The sequence below is a fragment of the Suricata suricatta genome, chromosome 17 (assembly GCF_006229205.1).
Source record: "Suricata suricatta isolate VVHF042 chromosome 17, meerkat_22Aug2017_6uvM2_HiC, whole genome shotgun sequence".
NCBI lineage: Eukaryota > Metazoa > Chordata > Mammalia > Carnivora > Herpestidae > Suricata > Suricata suricatta.
This window is the reverse complement of record NC_043716.1, coordinates 34,904,747-34,926,596: the sequence shown is the minus strand read 5'-3', so window position 1 is coordinate 34,926,596 and position 21,850 is coordinate 34,904,747. Positions and strand designations below refer to the sequence as shown.

General features: G+C 52.3%; 3 protein-coding genes across 3 annotated transcripts in view; all 3 read right to left on the bottom strand.

Moving 5' to 3' along the window:
* Nucleotides 1-2,337: 2,337 nt before the first annotated feature.
* On the bottom strand, nucleotides 2,338-3,707 carry HOXB1 (homeobox B1). Its single transcript, XM_029928705.1, has 2 exons — nucleotides 3,131-3,707; nucleotides 2,338-2,669 (listed from the first exon to the last, which is right to left on the bottom strand). The coding sequence occupies exons 1-2, from the start codon at nucleotides 3,705-3,707 to the stop codon at nucleotides 2,338-2,340; spliced, it is 909 nt and encodes a 302-aa protein (XP_029784565.1).
* Nucleotides 3,708-13,380: 9,673 nt separating this feature from the next.
* On the bottom strand, nucleotides 13,381-15,564 carry HOXB2 (homeobox B2). The gene is made up of 2 exons (XM_029927938.1): nucleotides 15,177-15,564; nucleotides 13,381-14,476 (listed from the first exon to the last, which is right to left on the bottom strand). The coding sequence occupies exons 1-2, from the start codon at nucleotides 15,562-15,564 to the stop codon at nucleotides 13,824-13,826; spliced, it is 1,041 nt and encodes a 346-aa protein (XP_029783798.1). The 3' UTR covers nucleotides 13,381-13,823.
* Nucleotides 15,565-19,559: 3,995 nt separating this feature from the next.
* Nucleotides 19,560-21,850, bottom strand: part of HOXB3 (homeobox B3) — a 36,306-nt gene continuing 34,015 nt past the window's right edge. Inside the window, exon 5 of the mRNA XM_029927014.1 lies at nucleotides 19,560-21,845. Coding sequence (XP_029782874.1) covers nucleotides 21,082-21,845 — 764 coding nt within the window. The 3' untranslated portion in view covers nucleotides 19,560-21,081. The remainder of the gene's footprint in view (nucleotides 21,846-21,850) is intronic.

Genomic DNA, 21,850 nt, shown 5'->3' with positions numbered 1-21,850 from the left:
CCTCCCGCAACACACTTCCCTTCCTCTCCAGCTGGGCTGTGATACTCTTGATAACGTTGCCTCTATTATAATGGCATCGTTTTCCTTAGGAAGCAAAAGTTTAGCGTTTTTTACGGACACTCATTCTCGTCCTTTTCACAGCGTCTCTTCCTTTGAGGTTGGACATAGGTAGATGCGGTGGATAAGGCACCCCTCGGTCCCTCACCCCCACCCCCAATCCCAGGCTCCGGGGGGCCTTTGGACTCCCCGGGTAACCGGAATCAACAAACCAGGCCGGAGCGCACAGGCCGGTGTCAGCTTCCCGGCACTGCGGGGCAAGTGAGCGATGGCGGTTTGGTGGCCGTCGCGGAGCATCCTGAGCCCCGGCCCCCCCACCTCTGCTGACCAAAGGCTTGTCAGTGGGACCATCAGGGACACAATAGATGCCCCCCGCAGGCTCGCTGTTGGCTTGTTTGGAAAGCCCTGAGGCGCTTGGAGGTAAAAAGGTCAGCCCTGGATTGGGATTTACGTCGTGGGGGGGGGGGCCTCTGCCCACCCCCAGGCCTTCCCGCTTCCACCAACTGGCCCAATGGGTGGGCTACCTGACCTTCTTGGGTGTCCCATCGCACCCTCCCCTGTCGCTGCCGCCTTCCCCCTGCCGTCCAGCTGCCCAGAGACAGTTCACCTTGAGCGGGCGGGCTAGGGCCAGAGTCTCCCGGCTACCCTGGCCTCCTTTGTCCCAAAGTCCTCCTCCCTGTTGGTTGGAGAATTGTGGGAAGGAAATGGGGGGGGGGTAACCTGTGTGCCCATCTGGAGCTTGCCACCGACCATCCTCTGACTTTCTCTGAGCAAGATTTGGTGGGGAGGGAGCACCTTACGCAGCCTCCTCACCCCCACCTCACTCCTTCAGCGAACTTTTAGTGAGGGCTCTCTCCATGCCTGGCCTCTCCCTGGGCCTGGGGGAGCGAGCAGAGGGAGGGGGTAGAGAGCCCTTGCTTTCCCTTATCCTTCCTTCTCTTTTGTAACACCTTTCCTGTTGTCTCCGATCAGTTTCTCCCTTCCCCCCCCCCCGCCCCCGCCGCCTCCCTCTCCGGACCCTCTCCCAGCGCTTTCCTTCCCACTCTCTTTTTCCTCCTCTTTCCTGGCTTCTCCAATGACCCGAAGACTGACCACAGTCAGACCTGGAGGCTGGGGCCCAGTTCTGCTTCGGACCCACCCAGGAAGTCCTTCTCTTGATCCAGCTGAGATCTCACAGCTCAAGTCTTTCCAGCCCGGCCAGCATCCACCAAATCTTCCCCATCTCTCCTTGGGGCTTTTGGAGTAGAAGGCCTTTTCTACCCGGAGGTGGAGGAGCAGAAGCAGTCGGGGAAGAGGAAAAAACACAGACTTTATTGAAATGAGGTAGACGGAGGTACAGAGAGAACCCGACTCGCTTGGGGCTCAGGTTTCCAGAAACTCCTGTGGCACCTCCACTGTTTCTAAGGTTCAGAGAAATGCTTGCTGCTCCTGGGAGCTCTCACTGCGCCAGGGCCTTCCTAGGCTGCCCCAGGGATCGAGGTGGATGGGGAGGAGGGTCCTGGATTTTCCAGGAGGCAATAAATAGGGGAGGAACTAGTGGGGGCGTGCCTGCGCCTGTCCTGGTAGAGGCTTGCTGGGGGCAGGCCTCGAACAACGTTCCAGAAGTCTCCGGAGTACCAAGTTCCAAAATACTTTGGTGGCTTAGAGATGAGGTCGCTGGTGGGAGGAGGCAGGGCTCAGAAAACCACCTCTGGAGGCTGAGTTAGTGCAATACAAATGTGCCAGGAGGGGGTTAATAAGGTTAGATGGGGGGGGGGGCTTTTTGGTCTGTCACAAGGCAGCTGGTGCTTTTGTAAGGTCTGCGGTGACTGGAGAGATTAAGCATTGGTCATAGGCCTGCACCCAAAAACCTCCCTCAAGAGAAACTTCAAGGCCTTCCCTCTGTCCCGGCCTGGAAGGGGGAGTTAGGATACGAGGGTGTGAGTAGAGTCCTCGAGACTCAAAGGCACTGAACTGAACACACGGAAATTGGAAAGAAAGGAGAATCCAGGAGGGTGCTGCCGGCTCCTACCCCACCCACGTGCTGATCCCCAGATGAAAGGCAGAAGGAAGCCCTTCCCTCCACAGTTGACAGGTTCCGAGTGTCCCATGCCTCTGGTCCTGGAGGGTCTCCAGCCATCAACACCCCGCCCAGCCCGGAGAAAAGCAATTCCCCAGGCTCCCCAAAGGCAGCTGTAGACGAGCGCCCAGGCTTGGTGAGGGTCGCTGGAACGGTAGGGCTGAGGCCTGGCTCAGAGAGAGCTGAGGAGCCCCGACGGACGGACGGTTGGGAGGCTTCACTCAGGAGGTGATAGAGCTGGGCGAGGCCTCTGGGGAGGTGCATGTCGACTGGTCGGAGGCGTCTCCAGCCGCCTCCTTGGGACAGCCGGGAGGGGCTGGGGGCACCCGGCCTCCCTCCCGCTCGCGCTTCTTCTGCTTCATGCGCCGGTTCTGGAACCAAATCTTGACCTGCGTCTCGTTGAGCTCCAGGGTGGCGGCGATCTCCACCCTCCGGGCCCGGCTCAGGTACTTGTTGAAATGGAACTCCTTCTCCAGCTCGGTCAGCTGCCGCGTGGTGAAGTTGGTGCGGAGGCCGCCAGGCGCGCCGCCGAGGCCCAGCTCAGACACCTTCGCTAGGGGCGGGGCGGGGGGGGGGAGAGAGAGGCCCATGTCAGTTCTCTCACCTCTTTCTCCTTCCCCTCTCCTCCTCCTGGGCCAGCTCTGCTTCCCCAGCTTCCGTCCAAGGACAGCTCTCCAGGTGCCCTTGGATCACCGGACACCCCCAAGGTGACCTCCAAATTCAGATCAACACCCACCGCCAACACTTCCATCTCCCCCACCCCCACCCTCACAATAAGCAGGTCCTGGGTCTGTGCTGGGCACACAGATCAGAAAGCAGGGGTGTGTGGAGACTTACTGGTAAAGGTAAACGAGCACTCACCAGAGCACGGAAACCCCAAGTGACCTGAAACTGGGTGGAGGGCTCTTACCTGCCTCTACCTGTCCTGCCGTCCCTGGCCCAGGACACCCTCCGTGCGGAAGTAGCAGAGCTGTCTGGCGCCCCGGAGAAGGGGCGGCCACGCCTGACTCATACCTGTCTTGGGTGGGTTCCTCTTAACCTTCATCCAGTCGAATGTCCGGGCTGTGGGGGTGCTGGGTTCTGACGGGCAGGGCGATTCCTTGTCCTCGGAGAGGAGATCGGCATAGGTCGACGCAAAACTCGCCGTCTGCTCGGTCCCGAAAGGGGGCTGCGAGGGAGGGTAGGGCCCCGGGCCCGCTCCACCGGTTCCGTAGCCGTCGGACAAGCCCCCTAGCTGGGCCCCATAGCTCGACGGATGGTAATAGCCTCCGTCTCCTTCCGGTTGGCCCAGAGGATAGTACTGAGAGGGCCCGTAGCTGGGGCTGCAGGCGGCCGGGGCGTACCCCGAGGTCGCGGAGCTGGGGAAGGGCACCCCGAGCGCGGAAGGCGGCTGCTGGGTGGGGTAGCCTGGGTTCTGCTGGAGAGCGGGGCTGGGCAGGCCCCCGCCATAGCGGGGCTCGCCGGCGTAGCTGTCAACAGCCGGAGCCGAGCTGGGGGGGAAGGAGGTAGGGGCGCTGTGGGCGCTGTAGGCGCTGGGTCCCCGGTTACAGAGTGGGTACTCTAAGAAGGAGTTCATCCTATTATAGTCCATGCGTGGAGGCCGCAGGAGGGTCGGCCCGTTTGGGGGAGACACCCTCTTGCCCTACAACCTTTCGGCAGTATGTCACAACGCTGAAGCCTGCATCCATGGCCTGGCCCCGCTCGCCTGGGCCGGGGCTCCCCCAGGAAGGGGGTAGGGCGCGGGGGTGGAGGGGCGCATGTGATCTCTCCCAGACCAATGGGCGCAGCGGGCCAGAGTTTGGCAGCCCCAGCGCCCATCCATCACCCCCCAAGCATTAGCATGACAAAGACACTTCAATCACCCGCAGCCCATCCATCTGAAAGCGACGTGGAAGCTCAAAAACATCTTTCTTCAAAGACTTTTGGAAAGAAGGGACCAGAGGGAGAGGGGGTAAAAGTTGGAGGAATATTCAAGACTTTCCTCCCCTCCCAACCCCCAAGACCTTCAATAGGTTCCTGGGTTATTAGATTTGGGCAAATTCAACCCAGCTGCCCCTCACTCTTCCCACCCCCCCCAAAGGATCCTTCCCCCAACCCCAAGGCTGTAGACTGGGAGGTGCGGAATCTAGCCTCCTTGCTTTGCCCAGAACTCCCACTCCTGGTCTCTTTCTCCCAGTTTATCTTAGGGCAATGGGCTAGGACGGCGGAGGGAGGTGTGTTATCTTGGGCCAAATGGACAACTGTGAAGAAAGAGGGTGCAAAACACCCAAGGGCGTGGCGCGGCAGGGTCTAGAGTCTAGAGCAAGAATTCATTAACGGAGAGGTGGGAAACACATTTCAGGGAGCAAGACAGGACGACAGAAATGTGCAGAGGAGGCTGAGAAACGCCCCATTTCTCCCTCCACGGCGCCGCATAACCGCTCTCTCCTCATTCACACATCCATTTCTCTCCCTCAGCTTCACTTTATATTCTCTCTGTCTCAATCCATCTCTCCATTCGTCCATCTCTCTCCATATTTATATTCGTTCCCTGCCTATCCATCACCTCATCTCTCTAGATGTATTTATCCTCTCTCTAGCCATCCATAGCTGTAGCTGGCTCACTCACTCAGACTCAAATAACTCCTCGTGTCTCTCCAGAGAGCCACAATGGGCACAGGGCTAGGTGATGTTCACAGGGGAAGGGAAGGGAATTTTTATTGTCATTTTCAAGTGTTTAAAGCTACTGTAGTGTTGCCTCCTACCCCTCTCTCCCTCACCACTTTCCATCTCTTTCCCTTGTCCCCCCCCATCAAATCCCAAACCTCAAATTCATAAATTCAATACCAATTGCCTCTTAAAGATTAGTCTAGTTTTCAATGAACTTTCTAGAGTAGATCGAGGGAATTTGTTTGGACAATGGGAGAACCAGTGCAGTAGAGGTCCTGAGGTTCAGGAGTGGAGTCTCACCCCACTGGTCTGTGTCTGTTGGGTTAAGGTTGGGGGAGGGGAGGGGAGGGGAACAGGAAGTGCCTCCTTCTCTCTCTTCAGACCCGGATGGCACTGGAAGAGAAACTCTTAGGTAGAGCCCATTGATTCTCCTCCTCCAGACTCTGAGGACAAGAGCTGGGCGCACTCCAACACCCACACTCATTTGTAACCTGTCAGGGTGTCTGCCTGACCGGAGGCCTGGGGCCAGGGCTAGGGCAAGTCCAGGAGGGCAAGAGTTCAGGGAGGGATCTCTGTAAACAACTGAACTCAGGAGAGGAAGGGAAGCAAGCTGGTCCGGGTCCAGAGAGGACCCTCAAACTTCTCAGGTTTCGCCCCCCCTAAAAGGGCAAGGTGAGTACTCATCAGTTGCAAAGAATCCCACAGCTGTCTCTCTCTCCCAGTCTCTGTGTCTCTCCATATTTCTGTTTCCCATTTCCCCTCATCTTGCCTGTCCTTTATAGTCCCATCTCCTGCTTTCTATCTTTATCCCCAGAGTCACAGTACCTTTCTCTTCCCTTCTAAGTCTTTATAACTATGGAAGAGCTCAAAGCATTTCACAGGCACCTCGTCCCTTTCCCTCCTTACATGCACTCTGCTTCGGACCCTGCTTCAGACCAGAACAAGTTGGGGGGGAGGGGTACCAGCTGGTAACTTCTTTAAGGGAGATACAATGGGGGAGGGGGAGAGAATATTCACTGCCAAAGGGGTGAGGGCAGACAAAGGAAAGGAGAGGAGATGGGGGCAGGGGTGGCCTGCAAAGGGTGGAAAAGAAAGAGTGTGGAGGTGAGAACAAGCAGATTTCATTCTATTTTCTCTTCTTAGGTTTACGGATGTTCCTAATGGTTCCCTCTCACTGTAAGATACTCTCCACTCCACAGACAAGAAGAAGGGAATAGGGTTCGGATTTCTCTTCTAATCCCAGATCTGATTGAGGCCTGTGTCTAACTTGGCTGTCCTCCCTCTGAGAGCTGAGACTTCCTCACTCTCTACCTTTCCCTCAACCCAGAGGGAACCCACTCATCTCATCCCTTGCTTTATCCAATTTAGGGAACAATTTGGGGTCTAGGGCAAGCAGTGAATTCCAAACCAGTTTAATGAAGGAGCAGAAATCTGTCTGGGAGTTGGGGAAATGCGGCCTTCCTAGTAACAGCCAAAGGGACCAACAGTCTCTCACTAATGACAAGATGAAAAGGGTTGGGGAAAAAGTGTCTCAAGTGAAATTGCAGAGATGGTTTTGGCCTTCGCTCTCCAAATTCACTATAATCTCTAACTCACCCCTGAGTCTTGCTCCCTTCCCTTGCGTAGCAGAAAGATGAAAACTTCCCCCAAATTCCTGCTGGCCCTCCCAGCCCCAGTGGAAATGTTTGAGGGAAGGAGGCATGTGGAATAACTTGGCTCCCTGCCTTCCCAAGTCCCTTCCTCCTTAAAAAAAAACACCTCACCTGTAGCTGACCTGAGGAGAAAGGCTATGAAGCTTGAATTCTTTGCTAAAATCAGAGCTGATTATAAAACCAAACCAAGGGGCGCTCAGTTGGTTAAGCTTCTGACTTCGGCTCAGATCATGAACTCAGGGTTTGTGAATTAGAGTCCCGCATCAGGTTCTATGCTGACAGCTCAGAGCCTGGAGTCTGCTTTGGATTCTGAGCCTCTCTCTCTCTCTTTGTCCCTCCCTCACTCATGCCTTTTCTGTCTCTGAAAAATGAATAAACCTTAAAAATTAAAAAATAATAATAATAAAACGAAACCAAACAAACAAAAAGAAGTAATCCATAGCTGGAAAAACCTATGGGTATAGGATTTTCTGGTTGACCAAACTGAATTCACCAGAGTTCTGGGTAGACCCAACACGAAAGTGAAATAAAGTGGACTGATTTCCTCTTTTATATAATCTGTTTAGACACACAGTAGAGCAAGGAGCCCATAGGCATGTTTAGAACTGAAATTATCTTTGAGAGGCGTCCCTCCTTATCACACCCAGGATGCAGGCAGGGCACCGTTCTAATCAGAATGGGGATGTGTTCGAAGTTTACACCTGATTCTGGCCTTTTTTTTTTTTTTTTATGTGGACGACACTGCCTTTGCTGGGGGTTAGCAGGAGCAATGCCCAGTTCCTTCCTGAGGTCCGCAAGCATCTCTCTGCCTCCTCTCCCCAGCCCAATTCTTGAAGGCCAAGCCCAAGATCAAAGGTGGAACTTCAGAATTAAAAGGGTATTCAGGCTGTAGTTTTTTCTCTGTAAGAGATGGGTACTTGAGAAGATGGAATCTGAACTCACTGACCTTTCTCTTAATACAAGCTGATTGAATTGTCACAAATCTGGTTGAAAATCATACACTGTGGGCAGTGCATCTCCTAACGGGGAGACTGCTGATTTGGGGGCGACACTTCTTGAGTTCAAATCCTTGGTTGGCGATTTCTTAGCATTATGACTCTGGACAGATTTCTCGGTCCCTCTGAGTCTCAGCCTCAGAGAAAAATGAGTTTAATTCTCCTGACTTCACTGCATTGTTAGTGGGATTAAAGCAAACAAGGAAATATAAACAATAGACAACTCTATAAATGTCTGATATTAACATTACATGCACATTCTAAAATACTATGAATCTGTTTTCTGTTTTTTAATATAACTGGCATATTGAAATATGGACAGATGTGATAGGAAAATAGCATGTGTGCTATATTTTCATGTCCCGTATCACCATATAATATACATATGTATTTTATTATATGCAAATTTGATCAAGAATTGAGAAGTTTGGCTCCTTTTAGGCAAAGGATTTTCTTCCCAACTGCAGAGTTCTTTGGAAATGAAAGCCTAATATTATGTGATCTACAAAGAACCCAAATGATTAAAATTGTAGCGGGAAGGTGAGGTTCAATATTAGCAAGAACTTCCTGATCTTCCAAATATTTGGAAAAAGTTTTCTCAGGAGCATGGTCTCTCTCCTTCCTTCCTTCCTTCCTTGAGGAATTTCGCTTAGAAACTGCCTTTCTGGGTGGGAGCAGGTAGGCATGGAACCTAGCTTCCATATTCTAGATAGATTTCTTCTGGAATGAAAGGTAGATCAGAGAGTTGGAATCTTCCTAAAAGGAAAGATTAGTGTCATGAAGAATTGAAATAATTCTCTACTTAATTGGGTTTCTTCAAGGGCATCAGTTGTGGCCAAAATACCCACTTCTGAAACTTTATAGAACAATGATCAAGATGAATTTGTATCTGGATGATCATCCAGACTGTGGTGTTATGGGGGTTTTTTGTTTGTTTGGTTTTTGTTTTTTCCTGTGGTGTTTGGGAATTAGAGAAGGTTTGAGGAGGGCTCTTTTACTGCTGACTCTGTTCTGAGGAGGAAGCAGCTTTTTAGAGGGCCTTCAGGCACTAAATATCTGCTTCCCAGCTGAGTGTGAAGAGGGGGGTGGAGGGGGGGACAGGAGGGCGGAGCTCTGCAGGAGAGGCCACAGAGGATTTGGGCCACATCGGCCACAGCAGGTGGCGGGGATCACATGGGGCTAGAGGCCACTTTCTGCAAACTGAGGACATATATTTGACTAGAACAGATACATCTCTGGGAAGATGTACAGCAGAACCACAGAATGCTTGTCAGAAACTTAGGAGAAAGGTGGGCAGGGGAAGTCAGCAGGGCCGTTTAGGGAGACCCAGAACCTGTACCTAGGCTCTGATGCCCCAGCAATGAGACAAGACCTGTCTTAAAGGGACTCTTAAGGTCTAGTACACCATGTTGAAGAAGAAGTTCGGTGACTCTTTTTTTTTTTAATGTTTTTATTTATTTTTGATACAGAGAGAGACAGAGCATGAGCAGGGGAGGGTCAGAGAGAGAAGGAGACACAGAACCGGAAGCAGGCTCCAGGCTCTGAGCTAGCTGTCAGCACAGAGCCTGATGCGGGGCTCGAACCCACGAACGTGAGATCTGACCTGAGCCGAAGTCAGATACTTAACCGACTGAGCCACTCAGGCGCCCCCAGTGACTCTTTTTGTATAAAATGTCCTACTGTTTTTGAAACAAGAGGAAACATAACAAAATGTTGGGGAAGGTGGCAAGGGATGAAAGAGGAAATCTTGGTTAGGACATTTCAGAACACTCATATTTCTTGAATACCTGGCACATAACACTATACCCAATTCATGCTTGTTGAAAACGTTTCTTTCCCTACTAGTTTAAATAGGGGTGTCTGGGTGGCTCAGTAGGTGACTCTTTTTTTTTTTTTAATTTCTTTAATGTTTATTTTTGATAGAGAAAGAGTGTATGTGCACACGTGCGCGCGCTAATGGGAAGGGCAGAGAGAGAGGGAGACACAGAACCCGAAGCGGCTCCAAGCTCTGAGCTGTCAGCACAGAGCCCGATGTGGGGCTCAGACTCACAAACCATGAGATCATGACCTGAGCTGAGTCAGACACTCAATTGACTGAGCCACCGAGGCGCCCTTAAGTAGGTGACTCTTGATATCAGCTCAGGTCTTGATCACATGTTGGTGAGATGGAGCCCCACGTGTGTTCAGTGGTGAACCTAGAGCCTGCCTGGGATTCTCTCTCTTCCTCTCTCTCTGCCCCTCCCCTGCTTGTGCACAGGTGCGCGCACACGCACACACACACACACACACACACTCTCTCTCTCTCTCTCTCTCTCTCAAAATAAATAAACATTTAAATAATAATAATGATGATGATGATTGGGGGGCCTGACAGTTGGTATTAAGATACAAATTAAAGTTTGTTAAAGTGGTTCTACCAGATACTTGGAAGGTAGGTTATTGTCAAACATCAAAAGTCACCACCTCCATTTAAAAGCACATAATAAGTATTTAATATGTTGTTTGGTAAAACTAACAAGTATACTTTGGTCATATATTCATGCAGAGGATATTAGACGCATTTAGTTCTTCCATTTATTTTACAGATGGAGAAACTGAGGTCTGGAAAGTGGAAGGGACGTGCTCAGTCATAAGTTAAATTTTTTTGTTAATGACCCAGGGTTATCATGATTGCAAATAATTCCTAAGTCTAATGGTCCCTTGCTTTCACCATGATATTAATGAGTCATTCTTCTTAAAAAATGACTCACCAAGAGCAGGGCAGACTAACCAGTAGTTTCCAGGACTGCACTGAAACCTCCCACCTCCCACTCCAACCACAGCCAGTTTGGAACTAGTCTGTGCTACAGTCCACTCTCAATGGCCCTGCCCCACAGTGAGCCCTGCCCCAATCAGAATGGGATAAGTGAGCGCAGCTGCCTGGTATCACCCTTTGGCTTACCATCACTGGGGGTGGGACTGGGGAGGGAAGGTCGGGGAGGGGGTCCCCTGCTGAATCTGGAAACCCCTACTCTTCTCCTTCCTTCTCCTAAGCCAGCTGGGAAAACGCAGGCTAAATAGGATGGCCCTAGAGATGAAATAAGGCAAAGGAGCTGATTTGAAGCACAGGCGTCCTGAGTACCAATCCTTTATGAATCCCAAATTGCCAGGCGTGCCTTTGATTTTGAAATTGGGTGGGGAGATTGAAAACAGGAGTCCTTTCCTTCTGGAAATGCATTGTCTCTTTGTTCTGCTGGAGTGGCATCAGAGATGGTGAATTGTGTGAATATGGAAAAATAGAGACAGAAAATTTCCTGGGCTGCCCGTAAAAAGAGTGCCAACTAACCAGGGGAAATGCTGAAAGTGCTTCTGATTCCCTGGATCCATTGCTTCCCGCCCTCGGGATACACAAAGGACCTGGATCTAAACAGGGAGATTGAGCCTTTGGCCGGACCCTCCTGACCCTCTACTCACTTTGGCAGGGAGAGATCAGGTCTGGTGCGGCCTCAGGAAGGAGCTGAGATTTCCTGTCCTTTGGGCCTTTGGCTTAAGTTGGGGAAGATTGGAAGGGATCAGCTGCGTAAAGAGGATCAAAAATTCTTAAGCACGGGAGGAAGGCAGAAAGCAAGGTGGCACTGTGATCTAGCAGTGCTTTTCAAATTTTAATGTGCATATAAATTACTTGGGGGTCTGCTACGTTGCGATTTTGTTCCAGGAGACTTGAAGTGAAGCCTAAGATTCTGCATTTCTAAGTAGCTCACAAGTAGTGCTGATGCTGCTGGTCCGTGGAGCAGCAAGTTGCTAAGAGAACTGAAGCCTCAGAGGCCCCAGAGTGTTCCAGATTATGTCATGATCCCAGGATGTGAATTCTCTCCAGCAGAGCAGGTCCTATATTTTTGGCATTGATGAAGGGTGCTCTCCTTTTGACCAAAGAAAGCTGGAAGGTGGGCAATTAGCAAGATCCTTCTGGCATTCTTGATCCTTGTAACAACCTGCTATAGCTGAAAGAGCATTTTTAATTAGACCAAATTATCTAGTTTGGCTGTCCATAGAAATCAAAGCCCCAGCTGAAATGTCTGTTTCATTTTGTTGGTGTAGAGATGTCTATGTGCTGTGATTTTTAAGATGTTAAGCACTGCCTATGGGCATATTTTATGGAGAAATAAACACACAGCCCAATGAAATGTATAGTGTGGTTTTAATATATTGTATATTCACTTATTTATGGGGAAAATAAATACACGAGCCAATAAGCTGTGTATTATTACTTTAATATATTGAATTTATTTCATACCTATATATTTTATGAGGGAAAATAAACTAATAAGATACATGATATTATTATAATAACATATCTAATTGTTCTATATTAACTTACTTATAAAAGAAATAAGTGCAACTTAACATGACATAAGATTATTTAATGCAGGAGATGAATTCTATATTAAGACAGTTTAAAGGATTAATTCCAGCTGAATAAGATGTGTGCACTTCCCACACTGAAGGGCCAGTTAAAACAAATATGGGACAGCCTGTCTAGTCCTGTGTGTCATGACCTGTGTGAGCTCCTGGCTTTTCCTGACAGTTGTTGCCTCCCCGTGCCTGGTACTCTAAGTCCCCGTCCTGCTGGTCCAGGGGAAAGTCTGGGAGGCCCAGGAAATAAACTGCTTTTCGAGAATGGCAGCATCTGCTGGGGAGGTAGTCCTGCGGTGTCTGTTTCTGAGCCAGAGAAATATTAAGTAAACCTAAGAAGGATGGATGGCTTTCCAGGGCCCTTTAAATCTCCGCGTTCCCCGGAACGAACCAGGAGGCAGATGGGGGGGATCGATCCTTGCTTCCCGCTCGCCGGGTTCGCCAGCAGCCGGGCCGGGTGCGGTGGGGGGACAGGAGACAGAGTTGAGACGGCAAATGAAGTTGTCGGTCAGGCAGGTGGGCCCGCATTTGGAGCAAGCCGCGGCCAGGCTTTAGATCCCAGAGCCAAGGGTGCACCGTCAGAGCCCGCGAGGCCGACCCGGGCCTGCAGACCCGCCGCTCACCCCTGCGCGGCCCACCTCGCGCGCACTGCATGTCTACCGCGCGTCCTCAGCTGGCCTCATTTTTAAAATAAAACAAAACCCAAAAGGAGGCTCCTGGCTCCCTTTCTTGGAGAGTGGGGACTGGAAGATCTGGAAAGGAGAAAGCGGGCCAGGGACGGAGGCCCGAAGCGGCTATCATGGCGGCCACCATCTCTTCCCGCGCCCTCCCTGCAGGCCGGCCCCAGCGCCATTTTGAGCATCTTCCTTGTTTCCCCGTCGCCCACCCGCTCTTCTCGACTCCTCCTTCCCGCCCCCGCAGGCCTAGCGCCTCCCGACGCTGTCCCGGCCTCCCCGGGCTTGTGGCCCTGCCGCTCCTCCGACGCCCTCTCGACCCCCAAGCCCTAGAGTGGCTACAGGCACCGAGGAGCACTGGAGGCCCGGCCTCGCTCCATTTTTCCCCCTGGGCCTCCCTCTAGCCCACTGGGAAGCCTGCTTCCCGAGAGCATCCCCGACCCCCACGCCACTCGGCCCACGACCCCTAGCCTCGCGTCCCCAGGCTTCTTGCCTTCCTGAAAAAGCCTTTCCACCCGGCTTGGGGCACTGAAGCCAGAAGCCTGGGTAACCCTAGGACCCCTCCCAATCTGGCTATACCTCTGCACCCCTTGCCACGACCCCCAGGCGGTTCCCGGAGGCCTCCCCTCCCTCCTCCCTCCCACCATTATTTCTAATCAGAACCCTGGGAACGCAGGGCCCGAGGCCGTCTGGTGGAGGGTGTCGAGGTGCAGAGAATTCCAGCAAACTCCCGACTCCTCTCGAGCTGCGGTCAAGAAGCTGTAGCCGCCAAGTCGGGTCACTTTTGTACCACCCGGACTTGGCCGACGCAGTGTCGGGCAGCCTCGCACGGGTCCCGAGGGAATGAGGGCCGGCCTAGGGGGCTGCAGGGAAAGGGGCTGGGGTCCCAACACAAACACTCGTTTTCGTATTATAAAGACATTTATTTAATCTATGAAAATAATGTACAATAAATACTTTCCCCTTTTCCTATTATTAAAGAATTTCAATAAATAATCTACGGTCTAAAACTTAAAAAAAAAGAGAGAGGAAAACAAGTTCCTCTAGTTCTTTTTTTAAGAAAGCCCCCCCCCCACTAAGAGTTTAATTATTCCTGAGATTTCGTTGGAAGGAGTCTACCGAGAACGGAATTTTTCTGTGTGGTTTTAAAAAAACGCCAGAGTGCCCAATATTTTAGACAGAAAAGAAAAGAAATGGATTAAACACTAATTCAATAATACCTGAATTTTAGCAAAACACAGAAAGAAGTCTAAACGACTTGGGGGCGGGAGGGGGCCTGTCCTCTTGTTTTCCAGCAGACCTGCCGAGGGGACGAGGGTCGGAGGGGCCGGGAGGGGGACACAGGTTAGGGAAACTGCAGGTCGATGGCACAGAGGGTGCTGGTGAAGAAATCCAGCTCTTCCTCGGAAAAGGGAACCGGGCTGTCGAGCGAGCCCTGTAGGCTGGGGGAGAGGCCTCCGGACAGCTGGAGACAGGAGTCGGCCGCGAAGAAGTTGAGATCGGGCAGGAAAGGCGAATCCTGCCGCTCCGGGAAGGCGTCTTCCGGCTCGGGCTCCAGCCTGGAGGCTGCGCGCAAGCTACCCCCCGCGGGAGCGGTCACAGGCTGGGGGCCCTGGGCGCCCGGGGGAGCCGGCGCCACCTCGGGCGGGTGAGAGCAGGCTTCCCGCGCCGCCCGCGAGGCGGAGGGACGGCCAGGGCTGGCCGCGGGCTCGTCGGCTGGCTCGCCGGTGTCCTCCAGGGCGCCTGGGCAGGCCGGCTCCCCGTCGGGCGGCTCGCGGTGCTGCGTCTGCCGCTTGTGCTTCATGCGCCGGTTCTGGAACCACACTTTGACTTGTCTCTCGGTGAGGTCCAGCAAGGCCGCGATCTCCACGCGCCGCGGCCGGCACAAGTACTTGTTAAAGTGGAATTCCTTTTCCAACTCCAGCAGTTGCGTGTTGGTGTAAGCAGTGCGCAGCCTGCGCGCCCCGCTGCCGGCGGCCTCCGGCAGTCCCGGGCCATCTGCAGGGAAAGCGGGCTGGGTGACTAAGCGGGCAGTGTCCCCGGCTCAACCTCATTCAGCTTAGGTGAACCTACCACCCCAACCTACCAAAACAATTATCAGCAGGACCCCCGCCCCCTCCTTCCCGCCTAACCGCTTTTCCTGCCCCCCTCTCGCCGGCAGACGCGGCCCGGGTCAGGGCATAGCATTCAGAGAGCCGCCCACGACCCACGGAGAGGGTAGGGAGCGGCTCCCTTTTGCCCCCAGAACCTCAGAGCCTCCCTCCCGAGTCATTGGAGTGGAGCCCTCACTTCGGCATTTTCGAGTTCAACCCAGAAAGCAGATTCATTATTCCTCACCTCCTGTCCTCCCTAGCTTTAAAATTCCCTCTTTCAGAGCTGGAGGAAGTGGGACCGAACCTTTTCCTGCGCCCAGCTTCAACCCCGGCAACACCACTGTCATTCCTCCGCACAGATAAAGGTGAAGAAAAAAGCTCTTCCCCAACCAGCCTCCAAAATCTGCTATAGTGTTAAAAAAAAAAAAAAAAACAAAACGCTGGCAGCGGCCAGGCCTGAACCCAGCACTATACTCTTCTTGCTCATCCCTGGAATTGACGGGGCAAGGATCCCCAACAGGCGCGACACCTTTTCTACCTCCCCCATCGCTCTTTCCCCCTCTCTTCTGGCTGTCCCTCACCCCACCCCTATCCCGTTAACCGACCTGCTGGCGATCCGACCCCGGAGGCCGAGACGGAGGAGGCGGCCGGAGGAGACGAGGCGGATTGGCTGGCTTTCTTGGCGGATTTCTTCTCTTTCATCCAGGGGAACTCGGGGACCAAGGGGGCGGCGGGGAGCGGCGGCGGCGGCGGCGGCGGCAGAGCGGGCCCATCTTCGGCTCGCTTTTGGCTCCCGGGTCTCTGAAGGGTGGAGGCGCCGGGCTGGAGGCTGGGGAAGGTTTGCTCGAAAGGAGGAGGAGGAGGAATTAATGTCGACTCCTTGATTGATGAAGTTTGAAATGTCTCCAAGACAGCGGGGAAGGAAGTCAGACACTCGGCGAGCGATGGCTGGCTGTTTATAAACCCAATCTCCCTCTCAAATTCAAAATTCATGGCTTTCAATGGTGGGGGAGGGGGCCTGCTGGGGGGGGCGTCAGGAGGGAGGATCGGAAGGGACCCCCCCTCCTGCCCCCCCCAGGCTTATGTGATGGAGCGATTTTGGGAGGGGGAGATTTCGCTCTTTCTCTCTCTGTTTTTTTTTATTTATTTATTTTGGGCCTTTATAATTGTATATTGCTGATAAATACAAGCGTATGGGGACTCTCTCTATTAAACCCAGGACTCCTGCGAAATTGCAAGGAATTCATGGTCACGGGACTGGCCTCGGCCAATCGCTCGCCTCGGCCTGGTGGAAAACAGAGAGCATTATTTGCTTTAATTGATTCAAAAACTCTAGAGAACCACGACCTGGACACCGTGAGCCCCCAGTCCTATACTCCCTCTCCCCAGTGCTTCCCTTTCTCCAGAAAAGCGAGAGGAACCTTTCTCTCACTCGTTCAGCGGTTGGGAGGCTCCAAAAGCTGGAACACAAGAGAATCTAAGGGAGAAGTCTTCCTCTTTTCCAAATATTTTTTAAGAGAATACATTAGTGCGTTCTTTACAATGCCAGCAGTATTATCTTCTCCACCCTCCCTCCATTTAAAAAAGAAAAAGGAAAGAAAGAAAGCTGAGTAAGGATCTCAAAGTGGAAGGAAAAGGTAGTGGAAAGAAGCTTCCATCCTTTGGGAAAGGTCAGTGTTAAGGTGCAATAAAGAAGAGAAGAGATTTACAATCATCAGCACCACCATCCCCATCCCACCCCCCAAAAGCAACAGATAAATCTTAAAAAATCGACAAGCACTCCCAGGCTGACACGGAGGAGTGAGATAGATGGTGAGGGGCTCTTTTGGGCCTCTGACGGCCAAAGGTGTGTGGTCTCAGTTCCCTTCTCCGCCCGGTGTTTGCAGCACTGCCCCTGTCCCTGTGTCCACCTGCCTTCTTCACCTGGCGCCATCTCACCCCTTTCTGGTACCCCACACTAGGCAGGGTCTAAGGTGCCTATGTTCTCTCTCAAGCTTCAACTCTGTATCTGCCTCTATATCTAGGGACACTAACAAGAACCCAGGTAGTAGAAGATTTAACTTAGAGCACTCTCAAAACTCAGGTCCATGTTTGCAGGGAGGAATTCCCTCCCAGGACAAAGAGAATTCCCCTTCCTACTTTTGCCAGTGTGCTAGTTTTAATCATCATCCTCCTCATCATCATCCTCATTCCTGGCAACAAATAATTCTCTGAGAATGGAGAGGGTGGCAACAATGACTACTGAGGTGATATTCCATTTCTGGGGCAGGGGAGGATTTTTAAAAAATTTATTTTGAGGGATCAAGATAGTCTGAACTTTAGAGAGTATTGTAACTTACTGGAGAGAGGGGCCACAAGAGTCGGGGGCCCCAAGCAATTGGTGGGAAACTAGATCTCGAAGCAGAAAATGAAAAGTCGATCTGGGGGAAGATTTTTAAATAAGTGGGTCAGAGGGACGGAGAGGAGATGAGGCGATCAATCTTAGCCCCCTGACAGCTCCCTCCGATGGCATCAAAGAATTTGGCTCTTTGGGAAAGCCGAGGGAACAGCCGAAATTCCACATCCCTTTAAAAGGCCTGGGGGTGGGGGTGATAGCAAAAGAGAAAGGTGATTCTGGGAGAGCAGGGAAACAGATGGGCAATGGGGACAGAGGGAAGGACGCTGAGTTGAGTGGAAAGTTTGTTCTGGAGAACTCCCACGGCTCTGGCCTCCCCTCCCCCTCCTCCTCTCGGCTGCCCTGCAAGGAGGAGAAGGCTGGTTAGCAGAGAAATGGCAACTCAGCCGGGAGCTGGAACTAGAAACTTTCCGCCAGTGTAACAGCCGCGTGGGCGGCGGTGAGTATGCATCCGCGTGGGCGGCGGTGAGTATTTAAAAAGGCCCGAGAAGGCCAGAGGAGAGCCACGGGAGAGAAAGGGGGTTTGTAGGTGGGGGCTGCAGGGGCAGGAGGTGGGCCGCTGCGGAGGGCTCCGAACACAGGGAGCTGCTCCGAGCTGGGCAAACTGGCCAGAGACCGTCGTGTCCAACTCCACTCCACAGAAGGCGATTTTCGCCGTTTGGGGGTGTGGATGGGATGGGGGAGGGGAGGTGGGCACCGAAGAATCCGAATGGTTGTCTGCAAGTTGTGCGGTGAGGCCTGAAAGAGGGCTCTCCCTCCAGTCACCCCCTTGAGAAGCCCTGGAAGTTTTCCCGCAGCCTCTCCAGCTGGCTGCAGGGCAGAGCGCTTCTCTCCGCATCGACTCAGGCCGAGACTGTCCCTGCAGGAAATACGGCTCTCTTTAACCCTGCTGACAGATTTTACGGCCAGATTAGAGAACAGCAGAAAAGTTGGGTGTTAAAAGGGGCCAAGAGAGCCCTCCTTCCCAGAGACACCGCCCCCCCCCACCTCCTGTTATGCTGTGAATCTTTCAGCACAGAGATTCCCCTCACCCCCCCACCCCGCGACTTTGGCTGCTTCGCTACTGCCTGGAATCTCGCAGAAAGAAGGGTAGAGGACACCAAGCCAAGTGGGCCCTTATTTTTCATTTGCAATTCCAGCTTCAGGCCAAAGCTGTGTTTTTCCAACTCAAGCTAAATTCCTTCTCTTGGCCTGCCTCTCTCGTGCTAGATAAATAATCAATCCACTCCACCCCCAGAGCCAAACATGGCGCTTCATCTAGTTACATCACTCAGAAAATGTTATTCAGGGAAGAGGAAGAAAGACAAAAAGAAAGAAAAACCCTTGAGCGTTATTTGATCCCAATCAAACTTTGCACGCTCTTATGCCTTTAAATTATAGCCTGACCCGATGCTAAATTGCTTGCTGCTTGGATGAGCCGAGTCCAGTTAAAACCCTACTTGGTGGGGGTGGGGGGGTGTAGAATTCAGGTTGCTTTTTTATTGTTATTTATTGTTGCATAAAGACTGTAATTACTAACCTTGGACTGCCAGGATGCAACATAAAAATGAAAATCAGCCCTCGCTTTAAGGCTGAGGGCCTGGAACCATTCTCACTGACATTGCCCCCCCCCACACCCCACCACCACCAAATATATGCTCCTAATTAAGCAATGCGGGCGCATCGCTTACAATTAGAATTATGCATCTCTTCAGCAAGCAGCCATCGCTTCTCTTTCAACGAATTAGCTCCATATTTCAGCCGCCCTGTCTCTTCGCTCTTATCGGCTCCAGCGACGCGGCGGTGACATTTCATCTTTGACAGACCCTCTCTATCCTCGCTCCGATGTGATAAAACTTTTATGGAACCACGACTAAGAAATGAAGTTTTCCCAAGGATCGTGGAAACGGAGCTGCGCGTTTGCCTGGGGACCATTTTATTTACGCTTGGATCCCACCGCTTCTCCCACCCTCCTCCCTCTCCCCTTTCCTTGGCAGGGAAAGTCAAAAGCGCCTCCTCTCCCTCCGCCCCGAGTTTTATTTAGTGATTTAATTTCACTTTAGTTTTAATGTTTGACCTGAGAAGTCTAGGCCTTGTTTTTTTTTTTTTTAAATCGTTTTCCTTTGTTTTCATTTTAGACCCAATGGTAGTTGGGCTTCGGGTCACGTGACAACTTCTTTGTAGCTCCGGAAGAGAACCGTGAAGTTTAGGATGCTTGGAAGAAGCAGTAAACGGCCAGATTTTGCTGCTGCTGCTGCTGCTGCTGCTGCTGCTGCTGCTGCTGGTGATGTTGAAGGGGTGGCCAGGAAGTTGTGGCCCCAAGGTCCGAGAGACAATAGGTCAATGAGAAAAACCTAGAGGCAAGAAAGCCAAACAGACCTAAAGAGAGCACCCAAGGGTCCGCTTTCCAACCCCCTCCCCCAAACTTATTTAAATCTTAAAGAAGGTGGCGGAACGTTCCAGGCCTGAGGCACAGCAAGAGGGGGGGGTGAGGGTAGGGTCTGAGCGAGTACAGAAAGGCCAAGATAGGGTCTTCAGTGTCCTTCTTGGGTGTAGTTTAGGGTGGCAGTCAGCAGTCTCCCTCCGCTATCTAAATTGGACCACCAGGACAAGATAAAATTGATAACAGAAAGTTTATTCAAGAATTGTTTGACAGACAACCTTTTTAAGTAAGGAAAAAGTAACTACGGAAGAACAAAGAAAGTTCCAAGAGGGAATTAACTCTAATTCTACAAATTCAGGACTATACAATGACAATAGGAGCTGAGTTCATGCCTTTTAGAACTAATTACAATTGCTCATAAGTACGCGTTTAACATAAATCTACAGCTCTTTTCTAGAATACAGTAATAACTAAAATAGCTGGTTTTACATGACAGGAAACACAACGTCCTTTATAACAAGTAAATACTAAAAAAGTACAATTTTTTTCATTTTTCCCTCATATAAATACATAACGTAAGGGGGGATAAATAATACAAAAAAAAGAAAATATTTTAACAGGCTATAACCAATAAATATATATGAAAATGTTCACTAGAACACACACTTTTTGAGCGATGCTGGACTCCTGTAGACCCCGGCATCTCTCACAGTTGTTTTTATATCCATTAAAATGTAAACTCTAAGTGCAACAAAAGTGTCCTGTCAGGGGGTTAGGCAAGGCACCCAGGCCCAGCTGCAGCCCCTGCCTGGGACAGACAGTTTGTTAAAATATACCCTGTTTTCACGTTAAGTCAAGAGAGCAACAGAAGAAAAGAAACGTGGAGAACCTCGTGTGGCCCGGTTGCTTTCTGTGGAGAGAGGGGGATGGTCCTGGAGCTGAGCTGGGAGGCAGCAGAGTGGCCAAAGCTTCCGTCCTGACACTTTGCCTGCTCTGACCTCCCAGCTTGCCATAAAAGAAAAAAAATATATATATTTATAATATAGACAGCTCTGACTTTCAGGATCTCTCGCCATCCCTGAGCCCTCTGAAAACTGTAATCGATGGGGGCGGGGTGTAGATATGAATGTCCTAAAGCAAAAATAAGGGGTTAAAAATGGAGGGAGTGCCCCCCAGAAACCTCAAAATAGATGGGAGGAAACTTGAGGCTTCAGGGAAGTGGGAGGGGAGCGTGCTTTGGGCCCTTGGTTTTGACATGGGCTTTCTTTTTTTCTGTTTGTTTTTTAAAGGAGAACTGCAAGGGGGGGGGAAATCAAGATTTGGAGGAATTACTCACAGAGATGGGAGGTAAGTTGGTTGGTTGGGGATGGCCTAGCCATCTTGTCTGCTTTTAAAAATGTGCTTCTCTGCCTCGATTCCCTATCTCCACTTCCTCCACCCCACTCCGGAGCGTGGAATTCCAACTGGGTATTGCTGGAGGCCTAGGGTTGAAGGGATCCTCTCCACGCTCTGCTGTGATTCCTCTCCATTGGGTTGGCAGGCAGATGAAGCAAGGACTGGAGGACCTCAGAAAGCAACTTCTCAGGCCAGGGGGAGGGGAAGGGGCTCTAGCCCAGGTCCTCCCAGCAAGCGTGGCTCTCACCTCCCTGCCTCGCCATTTCAGACCTCCAGGCTGCCCCCTCAGAGCTCCACGGCCTGCGCCCCTCCTAGCTCTCACCCATCACAAGACCTCGCCCCACCCCCACCCCGCGCATCACAGGTGTGTTAATTTGGGCGCTTCTTGGATTCTACCCTGAGGAGGAGGCGCATGGTGAGAGGAGAGGTCTGTGTAGGTAGGGTGGGGATCGCAGGGTCCGTGGTGCTGGTTGGAGGCCATAGGGGGCGCCCCGTTGTAGTCCAGGTTCCCCGAGGGGTGGTGGGAAAGGTGGTTGAGGCCGTAGAGGGAGGGGCCGGCAGGGGGCGGCAGCGGATCCGCGTAGCCGCCCCCGCCCACGTACACGGGGCTGCCCTGCATGGTGGGCGTCCCGTAGGCGCCCCCGTTGGCTTGGAGGACGTGGGGCTCGTAATCGGGCGCCGGGGTTGGGGGGTACTTCTGCGGGGCGCCGCAGCCTTTGAGAGGGGGCTGGTAGTTGGAGGGCAGCGCGTAGGCATTCTGGTGGGCTTTGCCGAAGGCGGGCGGGGACGGGCTCTCGTAGCTGGGGGTCATGGAGTGTAAGGCGTTCATGAAGCCGGCTGTGGACTGCATGGGTTGCGGGGGGCTGCCGGCGGGAGAGGGGCCTCCGGACGACGAGGCCAGGCCCTTAGCCTTCTGGTCCTTCTTGTACTTCATGCGCCGGTTCTGGAACCAGATCTTGATCTGCCGCTCGCTGAGGTTCAGCAGGTTGGCCATCTCCACGCGGCGCGGCCGGCACAGGTAGCGGTTGAAGTGGAACTCCTTCTCCAGCTCCACCAGCTGCGCGCTCGTGTACGCCGTCCGCGCGCGCTTGGACGCCGCCGACCCCGGGGGGCTCTTGTCCCCTCCC